Raw genomic sequence first — 14,245 nt, forward strand, 5'->3', positions numbered from 1 at the left:
AATAAGGATAAAAGTCAGGAATATTGTATTTGTGGTTTCTAAATACTCTGTCTGGTTTGATTCCCAGTATTACAAAAATATAAATAAACCCTCTTTTGTTTCCTAAGTGATTTAGAAGACAAACACATAAAACAATTAGTTGTAAATCTGTATCATTAGGAATAGAATGCATGAAGATGTAATTTGGGACCAAACACAATGGGAAGTAAAGGTATACAGGAGCCAAGTTTTTGTAGGAACTAGATTGTTAAATGTAAAGATGTTAATTTTAATTTCTTGAATAATTACTATGAAAATAAAAAATAAACAAAAAGGAAATGAGTGAAACAAATCATTACACTACAAAAAAAAATTAAACATAAAAAGGCAATAAAAGAAGACTGAGGAACCAAAAAGTTATAAAACATATAGAAGACAAAGAGCAGCTGGGTGAGATGGCACAGACCTGTATAGTCAGGATGCCAAATCAGAAGGATTGCTTAAGCCCACGAATTTGAGGACAGCCTGGGCAACATAGTGAGACCTTGTCTCTAAAAAACACAGCAAAAACAAAAAATAGTAGAATAGCAAAAATCCTTCCTTCTTGGTAACCACTTTAAATGCAAATGAATTAAAGTCACCAATCAAAAGGGAGAGATTGAGAAAAGGAAGTGAAAATATGATCCAGTGGTATATCATCTGCAAGATCTGAAACAACTAAGATGAAAACAAAAAGCTGTAAAAATATACTCCATGCAAATAGTAACCAAAAAGAAAGCTGTGTGACTATACTAATATCAGGCAAAATACACTGCAAGTTGAAAACTGTTACAGGATGCAAAGAAGAACATTATATATTAATAATATGGTCAATCCAAGAACATATAACAATTATAAATATATACACATCTAACAACTTAAGACTCAAAATATATGAAACAATGGCACAATTGAAGGGAAAACAGCAATTCTACAATAATAACTGGAGATTTAAATATTCTATTTTTGATACTAGATAAAACATGCAGAGAGAAGATAAATAAGGGAATAAAATACTAGAAAACACTCTAAACCAATGAGACCTAACAGACATGTATAGAACACTCCACACAAAAAGAATAGTAAATACATTTTTCTCAAGTATACAGGGAATATTCTCCAGAACATACTACATGTTACATCACAAAATAAGTCTTATTGAGTTTTAAGAAACTAAAATCAGGGCTGGGGTTGTGGTTCAGTGGTAGAGCACTTGCCTTGCACATGTGAGGTGTAAGGTATTATGTCCATCTACAACTGAGAATATTTAAAAAAAGAAAAAGAAACTAAACAAAATATCTTTTCCAACTGCAATGAAATGAAACTACAAATCAATTACAGAAGAATAAATGGAAAATTTAAAAAGAGGTGGAAATTAAATAACACTCTCTAAAATAATCAAAGAAGAAATCACAAGTGGGAGTAGGAAAAATTATAACATGAATTAAAACAAAAACACAACATACCAAAATCTATAGGATGCAGCAAAAGCAGTAGTCAGATAAAAATGAATAGCTGAAAAAGCCTTCATGTAAAACATGAAAGATCTTAAATCAATAGCCTAACTTCAGTCATCTTCCTTTAAAAAAAAAAACTATGAAAAGGAAGAACAAACTAAATCCAAAGAAAGAAACAATAAAGATTAGAGACAAATGAAATAGACTTGAAAAACAATACAATCAAGAAAAACAAAAGTTAATCTTAAAAAGATCAATAAAATCAGTAAGTATTTGTAGATAAACTAATCAATAAAAAAGGGAGAGAAGACACAAATACTTAAAATCAGAAATGAAAGTAGGGACAGTACTGCAGACCATACAGAAATAACAAGGATTATAAGAGAATACTATGAATAATTATAAATCAACAAATTAAAGTGCATGAAATGGGTAAATTCCTGGAAACACACAAATCAGCTAAATTGACTTAAGGAGAAATGGAAACTCTCAACAGACCTACTACAACTACAGATACTGAATCAATAATCAAAAAGCTTCCAACAAAGAATGGTACAGGACCAGATGTATTCACTGGTAAATTCTAGCAAATATTTAAAAAAGAATGGACACAAATTCTTCTCACACTGTTCTGTAGCATAGAAATACATCATAACTCATTCTAAAAGGACAGCATTAACCTGATGCCAAAGCCCAAAAAAGGGTATTACAGAAAAAGAAAACTACAGAACCCATATTCCTTATGAGTATTGATACAAAGCTCCTCAAGAAAATACTAGCATATCAAATTTAGGAGCATATTAACAGGATAATATAACATGGGTAAATGGAATCTATTACTGCCTTTCTTGAAAGATACCCCAGGATAAGAGCAGTAATCCCATTCATGAGCACACCACTCCCTCCTGACCTAATCACCCGCAAGGCCCACACCCCCAACACCATCATACTAGGGAAAAGCTATCAACATACACATTTTGGAAGGATGCAAACATAGCAACAATCTTGAAAAAGTAAAAGATTCACATTCCCCAATTTAAAAATACTTCAAAGCTATAGTAATCAAAACATATGGCACTAAGGACAGGTTTATAGATTAATGAACAGAATTGAAAATCCAGAAAGAAATCTACATATCTACAGTTAATTGATTTTTAAAATATTTTTGTTTTAGGTGTAGGGGGACACAAGACCTTTATTTTATTTTTATGTGGTGCTGAGGATCGAACCCAAGGCCTGAAGCATGCTTGGCGAGTGTTCTACCACTGAGCCACAACCAAAACCCTAATTAATTGATTTTTGACTATTCCCAATGATAGTGCCAGGACTGTTCAATGGGAAAAAGAATGTCTCCTTTAGAAGATGTGTCATACAAAGAAAGGAGTAAAAAATGCAATTTGTAAATTAAAACTAAATACTAAAAATTATTCAAATAATTCAGTAGATGGCAGGAAATGGGAAAAAGGAACAAAAAGTAGATGCAACAAAAGGAAAACAATAAAATGGTAAGCCTTTACCTGAATATACCAACAATTACAATAAATCATCTAAAACTACCAACTAAAAGGTAGAGATTGGGCTGGGGTTGTGGCTCAGTGGTAGAGCACTCACCTAGCATGCATGAGGACCTGGGTTCAATCCTCAGCACCACATAAAAATAAAGGTTATAAAGATATTATCAATGCTGTCTACAAGAAACCCACTTTAATTGTAATCATATAGGTAGATTAAAAATAAAAGAATAGAAAAAGATATACCAATTCAGCTCAAAGAAAGGTGAATTGGTCATATTATCAAAGTAATCCCTAACTAAGGAAAACAACCAGGGATAAAAAAGGATATGACATGTCATAGGATGAATTCATCAAAAGATATGATAGTTTTTATTTCACACAGGAGCTCTGTTGTTAGGTGCATCCACATTTAATCTTGCACATGCATGATCACAGCAGCTCTATTCCTAATTGCCCCAAACTGGAAACAACCTAAATGTCCTTCAGTAGGTATATGCATACATGGAAAACTACTCAACAGTAAAAAGGCACAAGCTATTGATATGCAAAGCCATTAATGAATCTTAAAGGTATTATGCTGAGTAAAAATGCCAGTCTCAAAATATGCAGCACAATTTCATTTATAAGACATTCTTGCAAAGGCAAAGCCACAGTGATAAAAAGTAGATCAGGGATTGCCAAAGGATTGGAGGAGAGGGAGGACCTGATTTCAAAGTGGAAGTAACATAAGGGAGTATAGGGGGGTAATCAAAGTGTTCTATATCCTCACTGTGGTGGTCACAAGTACCTAAACGTGTATGCCAAAAAAAGTCAATTTTACTGCATTTTAATTGAAAACATAAAATTTTTAAAATCCCTCATCAAAAGCAAGATTGAAAACAAATGACCAATGTTTTCAACTCAAGATGTTAGAAAAAGAACATTGATAAAAGGAACAAAAAATCAGAAATAAGGAAAATAGTAAATAAATACCAAACATTAGAAAGAATCAATAAAACAAAAAACTAGTTTTTAAAGAGTATTAGTCAAGTAGAACTGGGGATATAGCTCAGTTGGTAGAGTGCTTGCCTTGCAAGCAAAAGGCCCTGGGTTCAATCCCCAGCACTGTAAAAAAAAAAAAAAGAATATTAGTCATATAGTTAAATATCATGACCAAGTATAGCTAATCTCAAGAAAATATAGATTCAAAATTAATATTCACTATATTAATAAATTAACAGAAAAATGTCTTACATCAAAACATGCCAAAAAACTATTGGGTGAAACCTAATACTACCCAATCTTAAACAAAATCTCTCAAACAAGAATGAGAGACTTCCCTAAACTTTATGAGTATAGTCTATCAGAGACCTACCTACTGAGTGGAAAAACATAAGCTATCCCCTTTCAAGTCAGAAATACCATGAGGATGCCCACTATCATCATGATGACTCAACATTAAACTAGGAAAAGCCAGAAGAGTGAATATTGGAAAGAAAGGGGATGCTACGGGCTGAACTGTGTCCCTCCAAAATTCATATGCTGAAGCCATAAACCCCAGTACCTCAGAATGTGATTGTATTTGGAGATTACTTAAAGAGGTATAAAAGTCAAAATGAGGTTGTTTAGGATAGCCCCTAATCCAATCTGACTGGAATCTTACAAGAAGAGCGTAGGATACACAGATATCACAGACCTGTGTACACAGAGGGATAACCGCATGACAAGACAAAAAGAAGGGGACCATCTATAAGCCAAGGAGAAACACCTCTGGACAAACCAACCATGCTGGCCCCTTGATCTTGAACTTTCAGCCTCTAGAACTGTGAGGAAAAAAATTTTGTTTAAGCTACAGAGTTTGTGGGAATTTTTGGAAAAACTACAAACTAATACAGGATGCATAGGTCACCTACCTCAAGAAGTCAAATCAATTAATTGATAACCAAATACAACTAATGAGTTTGATAAGGCAGTAGAATACAGGATCAATATGAAAATCATCTCTTTTCCTCCATGCTAGCAAAAGTCAATTAGAAAAAAACACACATGGGAAAGATGTTATTTTTAGTAGGAACCAAAATAAAATACTTAGGAATAAACTGAATAAACAAAAAAAGAGATATAAAGAACACTTAAATAAATGAAGAGATAGACTGCATTTGATGACAGGAAGGGAAGAGGGTCTAATTTGTTCACTGCTCACCTAAAAGGAAATAGAGGAATGATGTCAATGCTGTTGAGAAGTTGCACTGGTTCAAAAGCAATTTTCCCTGGCATGTTGTTTTTATCCAGTCAGTGGTATTTTTTCCCTCACTACTACAGGGGAGGACTTAGCCATATAAGAAGACATACAACAAACAAAAGCTAAAAATCCTGCAATAGTGCCTCCCATCCGAGCAAGAGCAAGTGGTAGCTGTTTTATCCCAAATTAGGTTCTGGTGGGACAGGAGGCTAGCTGAGAAAGCATATGAAGAATTTGCAAAAATATCATCCCTGTGTTGTAAGAGAGAGAGAGAGAGAGAGAGTGAGAGAGAGAAAGAGAGAGAGAGAGAGAGAGAGAGAGAGAGAGAGAGAGATAAGAAGGAGGAAGGGGAGGGAGGGAGGGAGGGAGACAGAAAGGGCAAGGGGTATAGGTCAGTGGTAGAGACTACCTAGCATGCACGAAGCCCTGGGGTTCAATTCCCAGCACAAAAAGAAAGAAAAAAGATATGGCCCTATGAATCCAATTTTAATTTGATGAAGTTGATACCTACTTTGAGCAAATGTGTTCAGGAATTCACATCTGGGCCAGCTACTTGGGAAGCTGAGGCAGGAGGATTGCAAGTTTGAGACCAGCACTGAGACCTTATCTCAAAATTTAAAAAAACAAATGGAGGAGTGTGGCTGGGAATGCAGCACAGTGGTAAAGTTCCAAGGGTTCAATCTCAAGTACCTTTTTCAAAAATCCACATCTGGAAGGGAAAAGTCAGAGTCCAGGGTTCAAGGCTACAGAGGAATCTGCTGGCTATGATGCTGGGTGTAAATGCCAATGGGCTCTAACTGGGCAAGGATTATTATTAGGAATGCCATTATCCAGGTCAGTGTTTTGGCTTTAAAGTCACATAACATAACATTTTGAGGGATTTACCCTTCTTTTCCTTTTTCCTTTTTTGGGGGGCAGGGTACTGGGGATTGAACCCAGGAGTGCTTTACCATTGGGCTACATCCCCAGCCCTTTCTGTTTTTCATTTGGACATTGGGCCTAAGTTGCTTAGGGCCCTGCTAAATTGCTGAGGCTGGCCTTGAATGTGCGATCCTCCTGTCTTAGCCTTCCATGTTGTTGGGATTACAGACATGTGCCACCACACCTGGCCCCTAGCTTCTTTTTCTTATAATCCCTATGATTTTTGTTTATAAATTTTTAGGACATGAGGTTTTTTCAAGAATATGTTGGGGCTGGGGAGATAGCTCAGTTGGTAGAGTGCAAGCACAAGGCCCTGGGTTCAATCCCCAGCATCCAAAAAAAAAGAATACGTACATGCCATGCTAACCTAATTTTTAAAAAAATCCTAATATGATCCTTCATGGAATTTGACAAGCTGATTCTAAAAATTCATTGGTAATAGAAAAAGCTCAATAACAGCCAAAAAAATTCTGGAAACATAAAAACAACTAAGGAGGTCTCTCTTTAACTGCTTTTGTGGTGTTGCTGGGCCAAGTATGGAGGGAAAGAGAGAAACAGAAGCTGAGTGAGCTATTTGTTCTCGTGAGGACTGGTTAAACCAGGTCCAGAAATCTTGGTTGCACACTGATGCAATTGGCTGCTGAAGGTAGGGTGGGCCAGGGGAACTTGGCATGTCCCTAAGACCAATTACACTTTAGCCTATAGATAATGGGTTTGCTGAGCATCTGTACTCTAAGGTCCAAAGCAAACTCGCAGAGGGGATTTGCTTCACCAGAAATCAGACCTACAGTAACTAAACTATATGTTATGGCCACTGGAATAGACAGACTGATTTTATGGAACAGAATAATAATAATAATATCTAACACACTGTGCTTAGCATGTGTTGGGCAATGCTTTAAATTATTGTATTTTTTTTTTTTTGGCGGTACTGGGGATTGAACTCAGGGCCTTAGTGCTTGTGAGGCGAGCACTCTACCAACTGAGCTATCTCCCCAGCCCTGTATTTTATATAATCCTCACAACAACCTACAAAGTAGGTACTATTAAAGTACTCTTACCACAAAAGGCCCAGAGAAGTTAACACTGCTTGCCTAAAGTCACACAGCTATTAAGGCACAGAACTGGAACTAGAATAGAAAATTAAACATACACATATATGGGAATTCAGTTTATGACAAAGATGAAACTAAATCATGGGAATAATGATGATGAGCTAGTTAATGGTGCTAGGGGGTAAATGAATATCCATGTGAAACAAAATTAAGTTAAAGTCTTACTTCCCCAATGTACAAAACTTAACTTTAGATAAAGAGCTAAAAGTTTAACTCCTACACAAGTTTTAGGTAAAAATATAAAAAGGGCTTCTTAATGAAAACACAAATATAAAAACTATAAAAACAGCACTGTGTGTTAGAATTAGAATCTTCTACATGCTAAAAATATTCTACACAAAATTAAGATATAACAGAATGAAATATTTTTCTATACTTTAAAAGAGCCAAGAAAGAGCATTCTGGAGGAAGAACCAGTCTGTGCAATGGTTCTGACACAGTGGTTGGTTGACAGTTTAATAAATCACAGGAAGTATAATGTGGATGGAGTAGGAAATGGGGAGAGATGAGAGAAAGAGGAAGATAGAAAGGAAGGTAGCAGCAGATGGTGCAGAACTCTGAGGGCCACAGTTAGAAGTTAGGTTTTCATTATAAAGTGGTAGGGGAAACAAGAGGTTTTAAGAAGAGTGATAGGTTAGCCCTCATGCAGTAAGAAGGTCACTTGACTATGATATGAGAACAGAAATGAGGCAATGAGATAGACAGGACTCTGGAACTGCTTCAGGAGTTCAGAAGACTGATGGCCCCAGAATCAGATTCACCCTGCTCCTTACTTCTATCTTTCTTCTCTCCACTGAAGCTTAATTATATGGAGGTCTGCATAAACATGAGAAAAAAAATACATGATGCTCCTCTCTAATAAAAAAATAATTCAACATATCCAGAACATATGTTGGAGTAAAAAATACTCCAACAAATCTAGAATACATAAAGAACTCCTACAAATCAATAAGAAAAAATTCCAATAGAAAAATGAGTGAAAGATTGAACAGATAATTCAAAGAGGAATAAAGAACCAATAAACATGTAAAACAAACTAAAATACCATCTTTTGCCATAGGATTAAAAAGGCTGATAATATCCACTGCTAGGGAAGGTTGTGGAGAAACAGGTTATTTTTCATACACTGCTCATATACTGGCCCTATTGGAGGACAACTTTGCACTATTAACATTTATCTTGTACATAACCTTCAACCCAGCAGGTCTGTCTACCCTGGACAAATATTAACTGGCACATGGGTACAAAGAATTATTAACAAAGATTTTCACTGCAGCATTTGTTAGTAACAGAAAAATACTTAAGAACAACCTAAATATCAACTGGTAATGAGTGGTTGAACGTATGATGTACATTTATGCTATAAAATACTAAACAGTAAGAAGAAATTTATGTGTTGATGAAGTAGATTTCTATGTACTAATGGGGAAAACAACCAAACAAATTGCAGAACCACACACAGTAAATAAACATACCTCTATTATATATGTCTACATGAGTGTGAACATGACAAAAGGAAAGGGGTACATCAAACTGGGCTTAGAGGGGGAAGAGTGTTAGTCATAAGGAATTTTTGCTTTCTCTACTTTGTTTTAATCTTGATCAACTAACACTAACCATATTATATAGTTTTCTAAAAATAATATTAAAACAAAACCTACATTATAGTTACCTGTATTATATAAACAAGCACATTGTAGTACTCAACAAATCTTAGCTTCAAAATACTCATTTTTAGGGCTGGGGAGATAGCTCAGCTGGTAGAGTGCTTACCTCGCAAGCACAAGGCCCTGAGTTCGATCCCCCCCCCCCCAAAATACTCATTTTTAAATATGAAAAGTCCACTAAAAAGCCCTAGTTATACATCCATAGCCACAAGGAACTGGTCTCAAGAACCACCTCCCCATGGGCTGGGGTTGTGACTCAGTGGTAGAGCGTTTGCCTGGCATGTATGAGGTCCTGGGTTTGATCCTTAACACCGCAAATAAATAAATAAATAAATAAATAAATAAATAAATGTCTATTGACAACTAAAAAAATATTTAACAAAAAAAGAACCACCCCCCTCCAACCAAAATCCCAGGATACCCAGTTCCTTTTATAAAATGGCACAGCATTTGTATATCTATGTACATTCTCCTGTATATTTTAAATCCTCTCTAGATTACCTGCAATATCTAATACAATATAAATGCTAAATAAATAGTTGTTATACTATCTGTACATGTTAAGTACAGATGTAATTTCTTTTTCCAAAGATTTTTGATACATGGCTAGTTGAATCTGCAGATGTAGGACTCACAGATATGGAAAACTGACTGTATATACCTTTGCAAGTGATGAACTGGCCAACACAAAACATAAACAATACAGGTGGTAGAAGAAAAATAAGAGGGAAACAAAGTTACCAGAGTGAAAACTGGACAGTACTAAAAATAGACAATGGCTAATTATAAGAACTACCATTTTTTGAGAATTTCCCATGAGCAAGACACTGGTGATTCAGGTGCTCTGTGTAAGCATAATCTCTAATTCTTACATCAACCTGTGAGATATTCTCCCATTTTACAGAACAAGAAAACATGACTCAGAGAAACTAAGTATCAGGCTTAATGTCAGGTGTTTGCTAAACAGGCTAGTCTTTCTTGGGGCTAGAATTGGGACTGGTGCTGGCTTGGACCCATGTGCTTAGCTGCCCTTACTATACTCTGCGTCCTTGAAGCATGCTCCCAAACTGTCCTGTTCATCCAGACTGGCATTCTCCTCCTCCTCTTCGCTTTCGGTTCTCCAATAAGCAGGGCGCTTGATGGTTCGCTTTCCTGGGGTGCGCTGAGAAGCAGGACTGCTAGACACTGTGCCCAGACCACTGCTGGAACTCCCACTGCTTCTGTCCTGCCCTCCCGTCCACCAGGCCTGCAGACTAGAGGTAGCCGGTGAAGAAGATGAGGACTGCAGGTTGGCCATGCACAGCATGCCCTGGATGGCCTCCTGAGTGCTGGGGGAGGCTGGAGCTTCACTGCAAGGGAAAGAGGAGAAATGCTAAGGAAATTTCTCTGGCTGTCAGAAGAAACCAGTCATCAGAATAGTCATGGAAAAGGGACATCAACTGTGGGGATCAGGATGGGATGAAGGAGAGAATCATCCAAGGTGAAAAACTAGGAATCAAGGTAATGGGTCAAGAAAGTAACAAAGACTGTTTTCCTGAAAAGCCAGTCGTCATAGCCTCAAATCTCTTCACAGACAACATGCAAGATGGCAAAAAAAAGGGGGCACTCCACCTTCCCTGTTCACCAATGCTGCATTCTTTCCTTTTTTTTAAAACAGTTCTCCTTCTGACTCTTCTGGCCTCTGTTCCAACTTCCAAGAAGCACAGAATTGATGCCCCCTTGAAGTCTATTCACCTTATCAGTGTCAGATCTGAAGTTCCTTGGGACAGGTTTCATGTCTACTTTATACTTTCAGCCTAAATGCCCTGGATAATTGTTTGTCCATTTAAATGGATCAATAAATATATGCTGATTAGTTGCCTAGCTCCTTGGCTGGAAGAGGGGTGATGCTGTCTCATTTCCTGGAAATGGGAGATCAAAGACAGTACTCACGTGAGGGCAGCATAGTCAGGTCCCCCCACCTGCCTGCTGGCCTTAAGTAGATCAAGAATTCCACCAGCTCCACTCCCATTCCCAAGCTTGCCTTCAACCCCTTCCACCATGTCTTCATCCGTTGTATAGTCTTCCTGTTGTGGGGAAAGAACATATCAACTCAGCTGCCCAGGGCTGGTCTGCTGAGACCCCAATACAAGGTGAACAGTTTGACTCCTAATATATCCTAAGTGCCAAGGGTAGACAAAGTACTAAGCAAAATATTTATTCTTTCATCTTAATCTCTATAACATCTTTGTGAAGCAGTATAATTCTATTTTACAAATAAGGAAAACAGGGTCCAGTGAAGCAAAATGATTTGCATAAGTTTCATCAGATACTTTTCTGCTGTATCACATTGCAATTTATTCTCTTTTGTACTACAGGTTTTTAAATTTTTCAACTAAATTGTAATATTCCTTTATATGCTGAGCAGCATACAATCTTTTACTTAATAAATATTTCAAGAATTGAATGGATAGAATATCTTTGCCCCTTTTTCAATTAAAATGATCATCTGTCTTCTATCTCCATGACCAGAATGAACACAAGACCAGATACTGGACAGGTACCTACCTCAATGTCAAACTCAACTTCTCCTGGTTCACGAACTCTGTTGGGGTCAGAGCACGGCTTTGCGCGGGGCAACTTCCGGGGAAATTCTAAAAAGCAATGGAATATACTTATTATGAAACTAAGATTGGTATCCAAGACAAACAATCAAAGGAAAGAAAATAAGACCATAATTTTTCTTGGAAGCAATAAGCACAGACAACTAATTTAGATATGTGAGGAATTAACTGAAAAATAAACCTCTAAAGGAAAGAAAATGATGGAGATCTACATAGCCTGGTAAATCAGAATGCCAACAAGCTCAGGCCTAAGGTTTTAAGTCTATCAAGAGAGCTAAAAACAAATGTAAGATGGGTAGGGCAGGAAAGAAAAAGAACAGATACACACTTGATCTTATTATCAGGGTAGCCTTCTCCTTTCCCAATCTCTCGTCAATCTGCAATTCATCATCTGAATCCAAGTCAAATTCATCCTCCATCACCTGTTCAGCCACCAGCCTTGCCTTGTCTGCCTTCTTGGCAATTTTGGCTCTCCGAGATTTGGCTAAACTCTTCACCCTCTTAGTACTGGAGAGAAAGGGAAAGAGAACATAAAAAGAGTCATGTAACAGGAGAGGGCTAGAGGTGTAGCTCAATGGTAGAAGGTATTCTCGGCATGCGCAATCCCCAAATTAAGGTAGTAATTCTCTCCAAATTGATCTATAAATTCAATGCAATCCCTATCAAAATTCAACCAGCTTTTTTTGTAAATGACAAAATGATAGTAAAATATACATGGACATGCAAAGGATTTAAAGTAGCCAACACTATTTTGAAAAGAACAAAGGTCAGAGAACTTATACTACCCAATCTCAATATTTACTTATAGCCTAAAAAGTTACAGCAATCAAGGCAGTGTGATGCTGGCATAAGGACAGACTATTAAATAGATTAGTGGAAAAGAATAGAAAGTCCAGAAAAAAACTTAAATTTATGGTCAATTGATTTTTGACAAAGGTACTAAAGCAATTCAGTATGGGGGGATTCTTGCGACAAAGAGTGCTATGTCAACTGGATATTTACATGCAAAGAAATGAATGATGACCCTTACCTCACATGATACAGAAAGGTTAACTCAAAATGTATCACATATCTAAATATAAAAGCTAAAACTATAAAACTTATAGAAGGAAACACAGGAACATACTTTGTGACCTGGGATTAGGTAAAACTAAAAAATTTTGTGCTTCAAATGAAACCATTAAGAAAATGAAAAGTAGGCTGGGCATGGTGGCACATGCCTCTAGCCCTAACTATTTGGGAGGCTGAGGGCAGGAGAATCTTTTGAGGCCTGGAATTTGAGACCAGACTGGGCAACATAACAAGACCCTGTCTCAAGAACAAACAAACAAACAAAAAGTCACAAACTGGAAAGAAATATTAGCAAATCATTTATCAGGTAAAGGAACTGTACACAAAATATTTAAAGAACTCTTAGAATTCGGTAGTAAGACAAGTCAATTTACAAGCAAGCAAAAGTTGGGCACGATGTTGTAGCCTGCAATCCCAGCAGCTCAGGTGACTGAGGCAGGAGGATCGCAAGTTTAAAGCCAGCTTCAGCAATTTAGGGAGACCCTGTTTCTAAAGAAAATATTTTAAAAAGAGCTCAGGATGTGGCTCAGTGGTTAAGTGCCCCTGGGTTTAATCACCAGCACCAAAAAAAAGAAAGAAAAAAAAGGCAAGCAAAAGATCCAAATAGACATTTCTCCAAAGTTAATATGTACAAATGGACATAAATCACACAAAAGACACTTGACATCAGTAGTAATTAGGAAAATGCAAATCAAAACCATCCTGACACTGGTGACAACATGGGTAAACCTGGAAGACATTCACCTAAGTGAAGCAAACCAAACACAGAAAGAATCTGTGCATGATCTCACTTAAAAGTGAAATCTAAAATGTCAAATTCATAGAAGCAATGGGTAAAATAGTAGTTACTAGGGGTAAAGTGTGTTAGAAGACATATTGGTCAAAGGATACAAAGTTTCAGTTACGTAGGATGAATGAGATCTAGAGACTTAATATATAGCAAAGTATTATCAATCCTACTATACTATGTACTTGAAATTTCCTAAAAGAATAGATCTAAGTATTCTTTTTTTTTTTTTTTTTTTTTTTTTTTTGGCGGTGCTAGGGATTGAACCCAGGGCCTTATGCTTGCAATAGATCTAAGTATTCTTCATACAAATACACATGCAAACACACAGATGGTAACTATTGTGAGGTGATTGATATGTTAATTAGTTTGACTAGTAATCATTTCAGAATGTAGATGTATATCAAAAACATCACATTGTAAACCTTAAATATATACAATTTTGGAGGCTGTGTATGTATAACAGTGGTAGAGTGCACAGCTAGCTATCACAAACTAGGCCCTAGGTCTGATAACCAGGATGACAGGAAAAAATATATAAGCACACACACAATTTATATTTTTTAAATACACACAATGAGGGCTGGGGAGATAGCTCAGTTGGTAGTGTGTTCGCCTTGCAAGTACAAGGCCCTGGGTTCAATCTCCAGCACACACAAACAAAAAAACAAAAAACAAAAAACCACAATGAGGTAGCCCTTTATTCCCACCAAAATAGCTATCCTCAAAAAGGCAAACAATATCAAGTGCTGTCCAGTATGTGGAGAAACTTAAGATTTCCGGTGGAAATTTAAATGGTACAGACACTTTAGAATAATGTTGGATAGTTTTTTAAAAAGCTAACCATGGAGTTATCATATGACCTAATATT

At 36.6% G+C, this 14,245-nt stretch overlaps 1 protein-coding gene across 5 annotated transcripts in view; it reads right to left on the reverse strand.

Annotated features, from left to right (window-relative positions):
* Phf8 (PHD finger protein 8) overlaps positions 1-14,245 on the reverse strand; it is a 75,089-nt gene that overhangs the window by 18,874 nt on the left and 41,970 nt on the right. For all 5 annotated transcript variants that reach the window (XM_047536234.1, XM_047536238.1, XM_047536236.1 and 2 more), the window contains 4 exons: positions 11,845-12,023; positions 11,461-11,546; positions 10,846-10,979; positions 9,949-10,262 (listed from right to left, as the gene is read on the reverse strand). In XM_047536234.1, coding sequence (XP_047392190.1) covers positions 9,949-10,262; positions 10,846-10,979; positions 11,461-11,546; positions 11,845-12,023 — 713 coding nt within the window. The remainder of the gene's footprint in view (positions 1-9,948; positions 10,263-10,845; positions 10,980-11,460; positions 11,547-11,844; positions 12,024-14,245) is intronic.

Source organism: Sciurus carolinensis, chromosome X, assembly GCF_902686445.1.
Source record: "Sciurus carolinensis chromosome X, mSciCar1.2, whole genome shotgun sequence".
Classification (NCBI taxonomy): domain Eukaryota; kingdom Metazoa; phylum Chordata; class Mammalia; order Rodentia; family Sciuridae; genus Sciurus; species Sciurus carolinensis.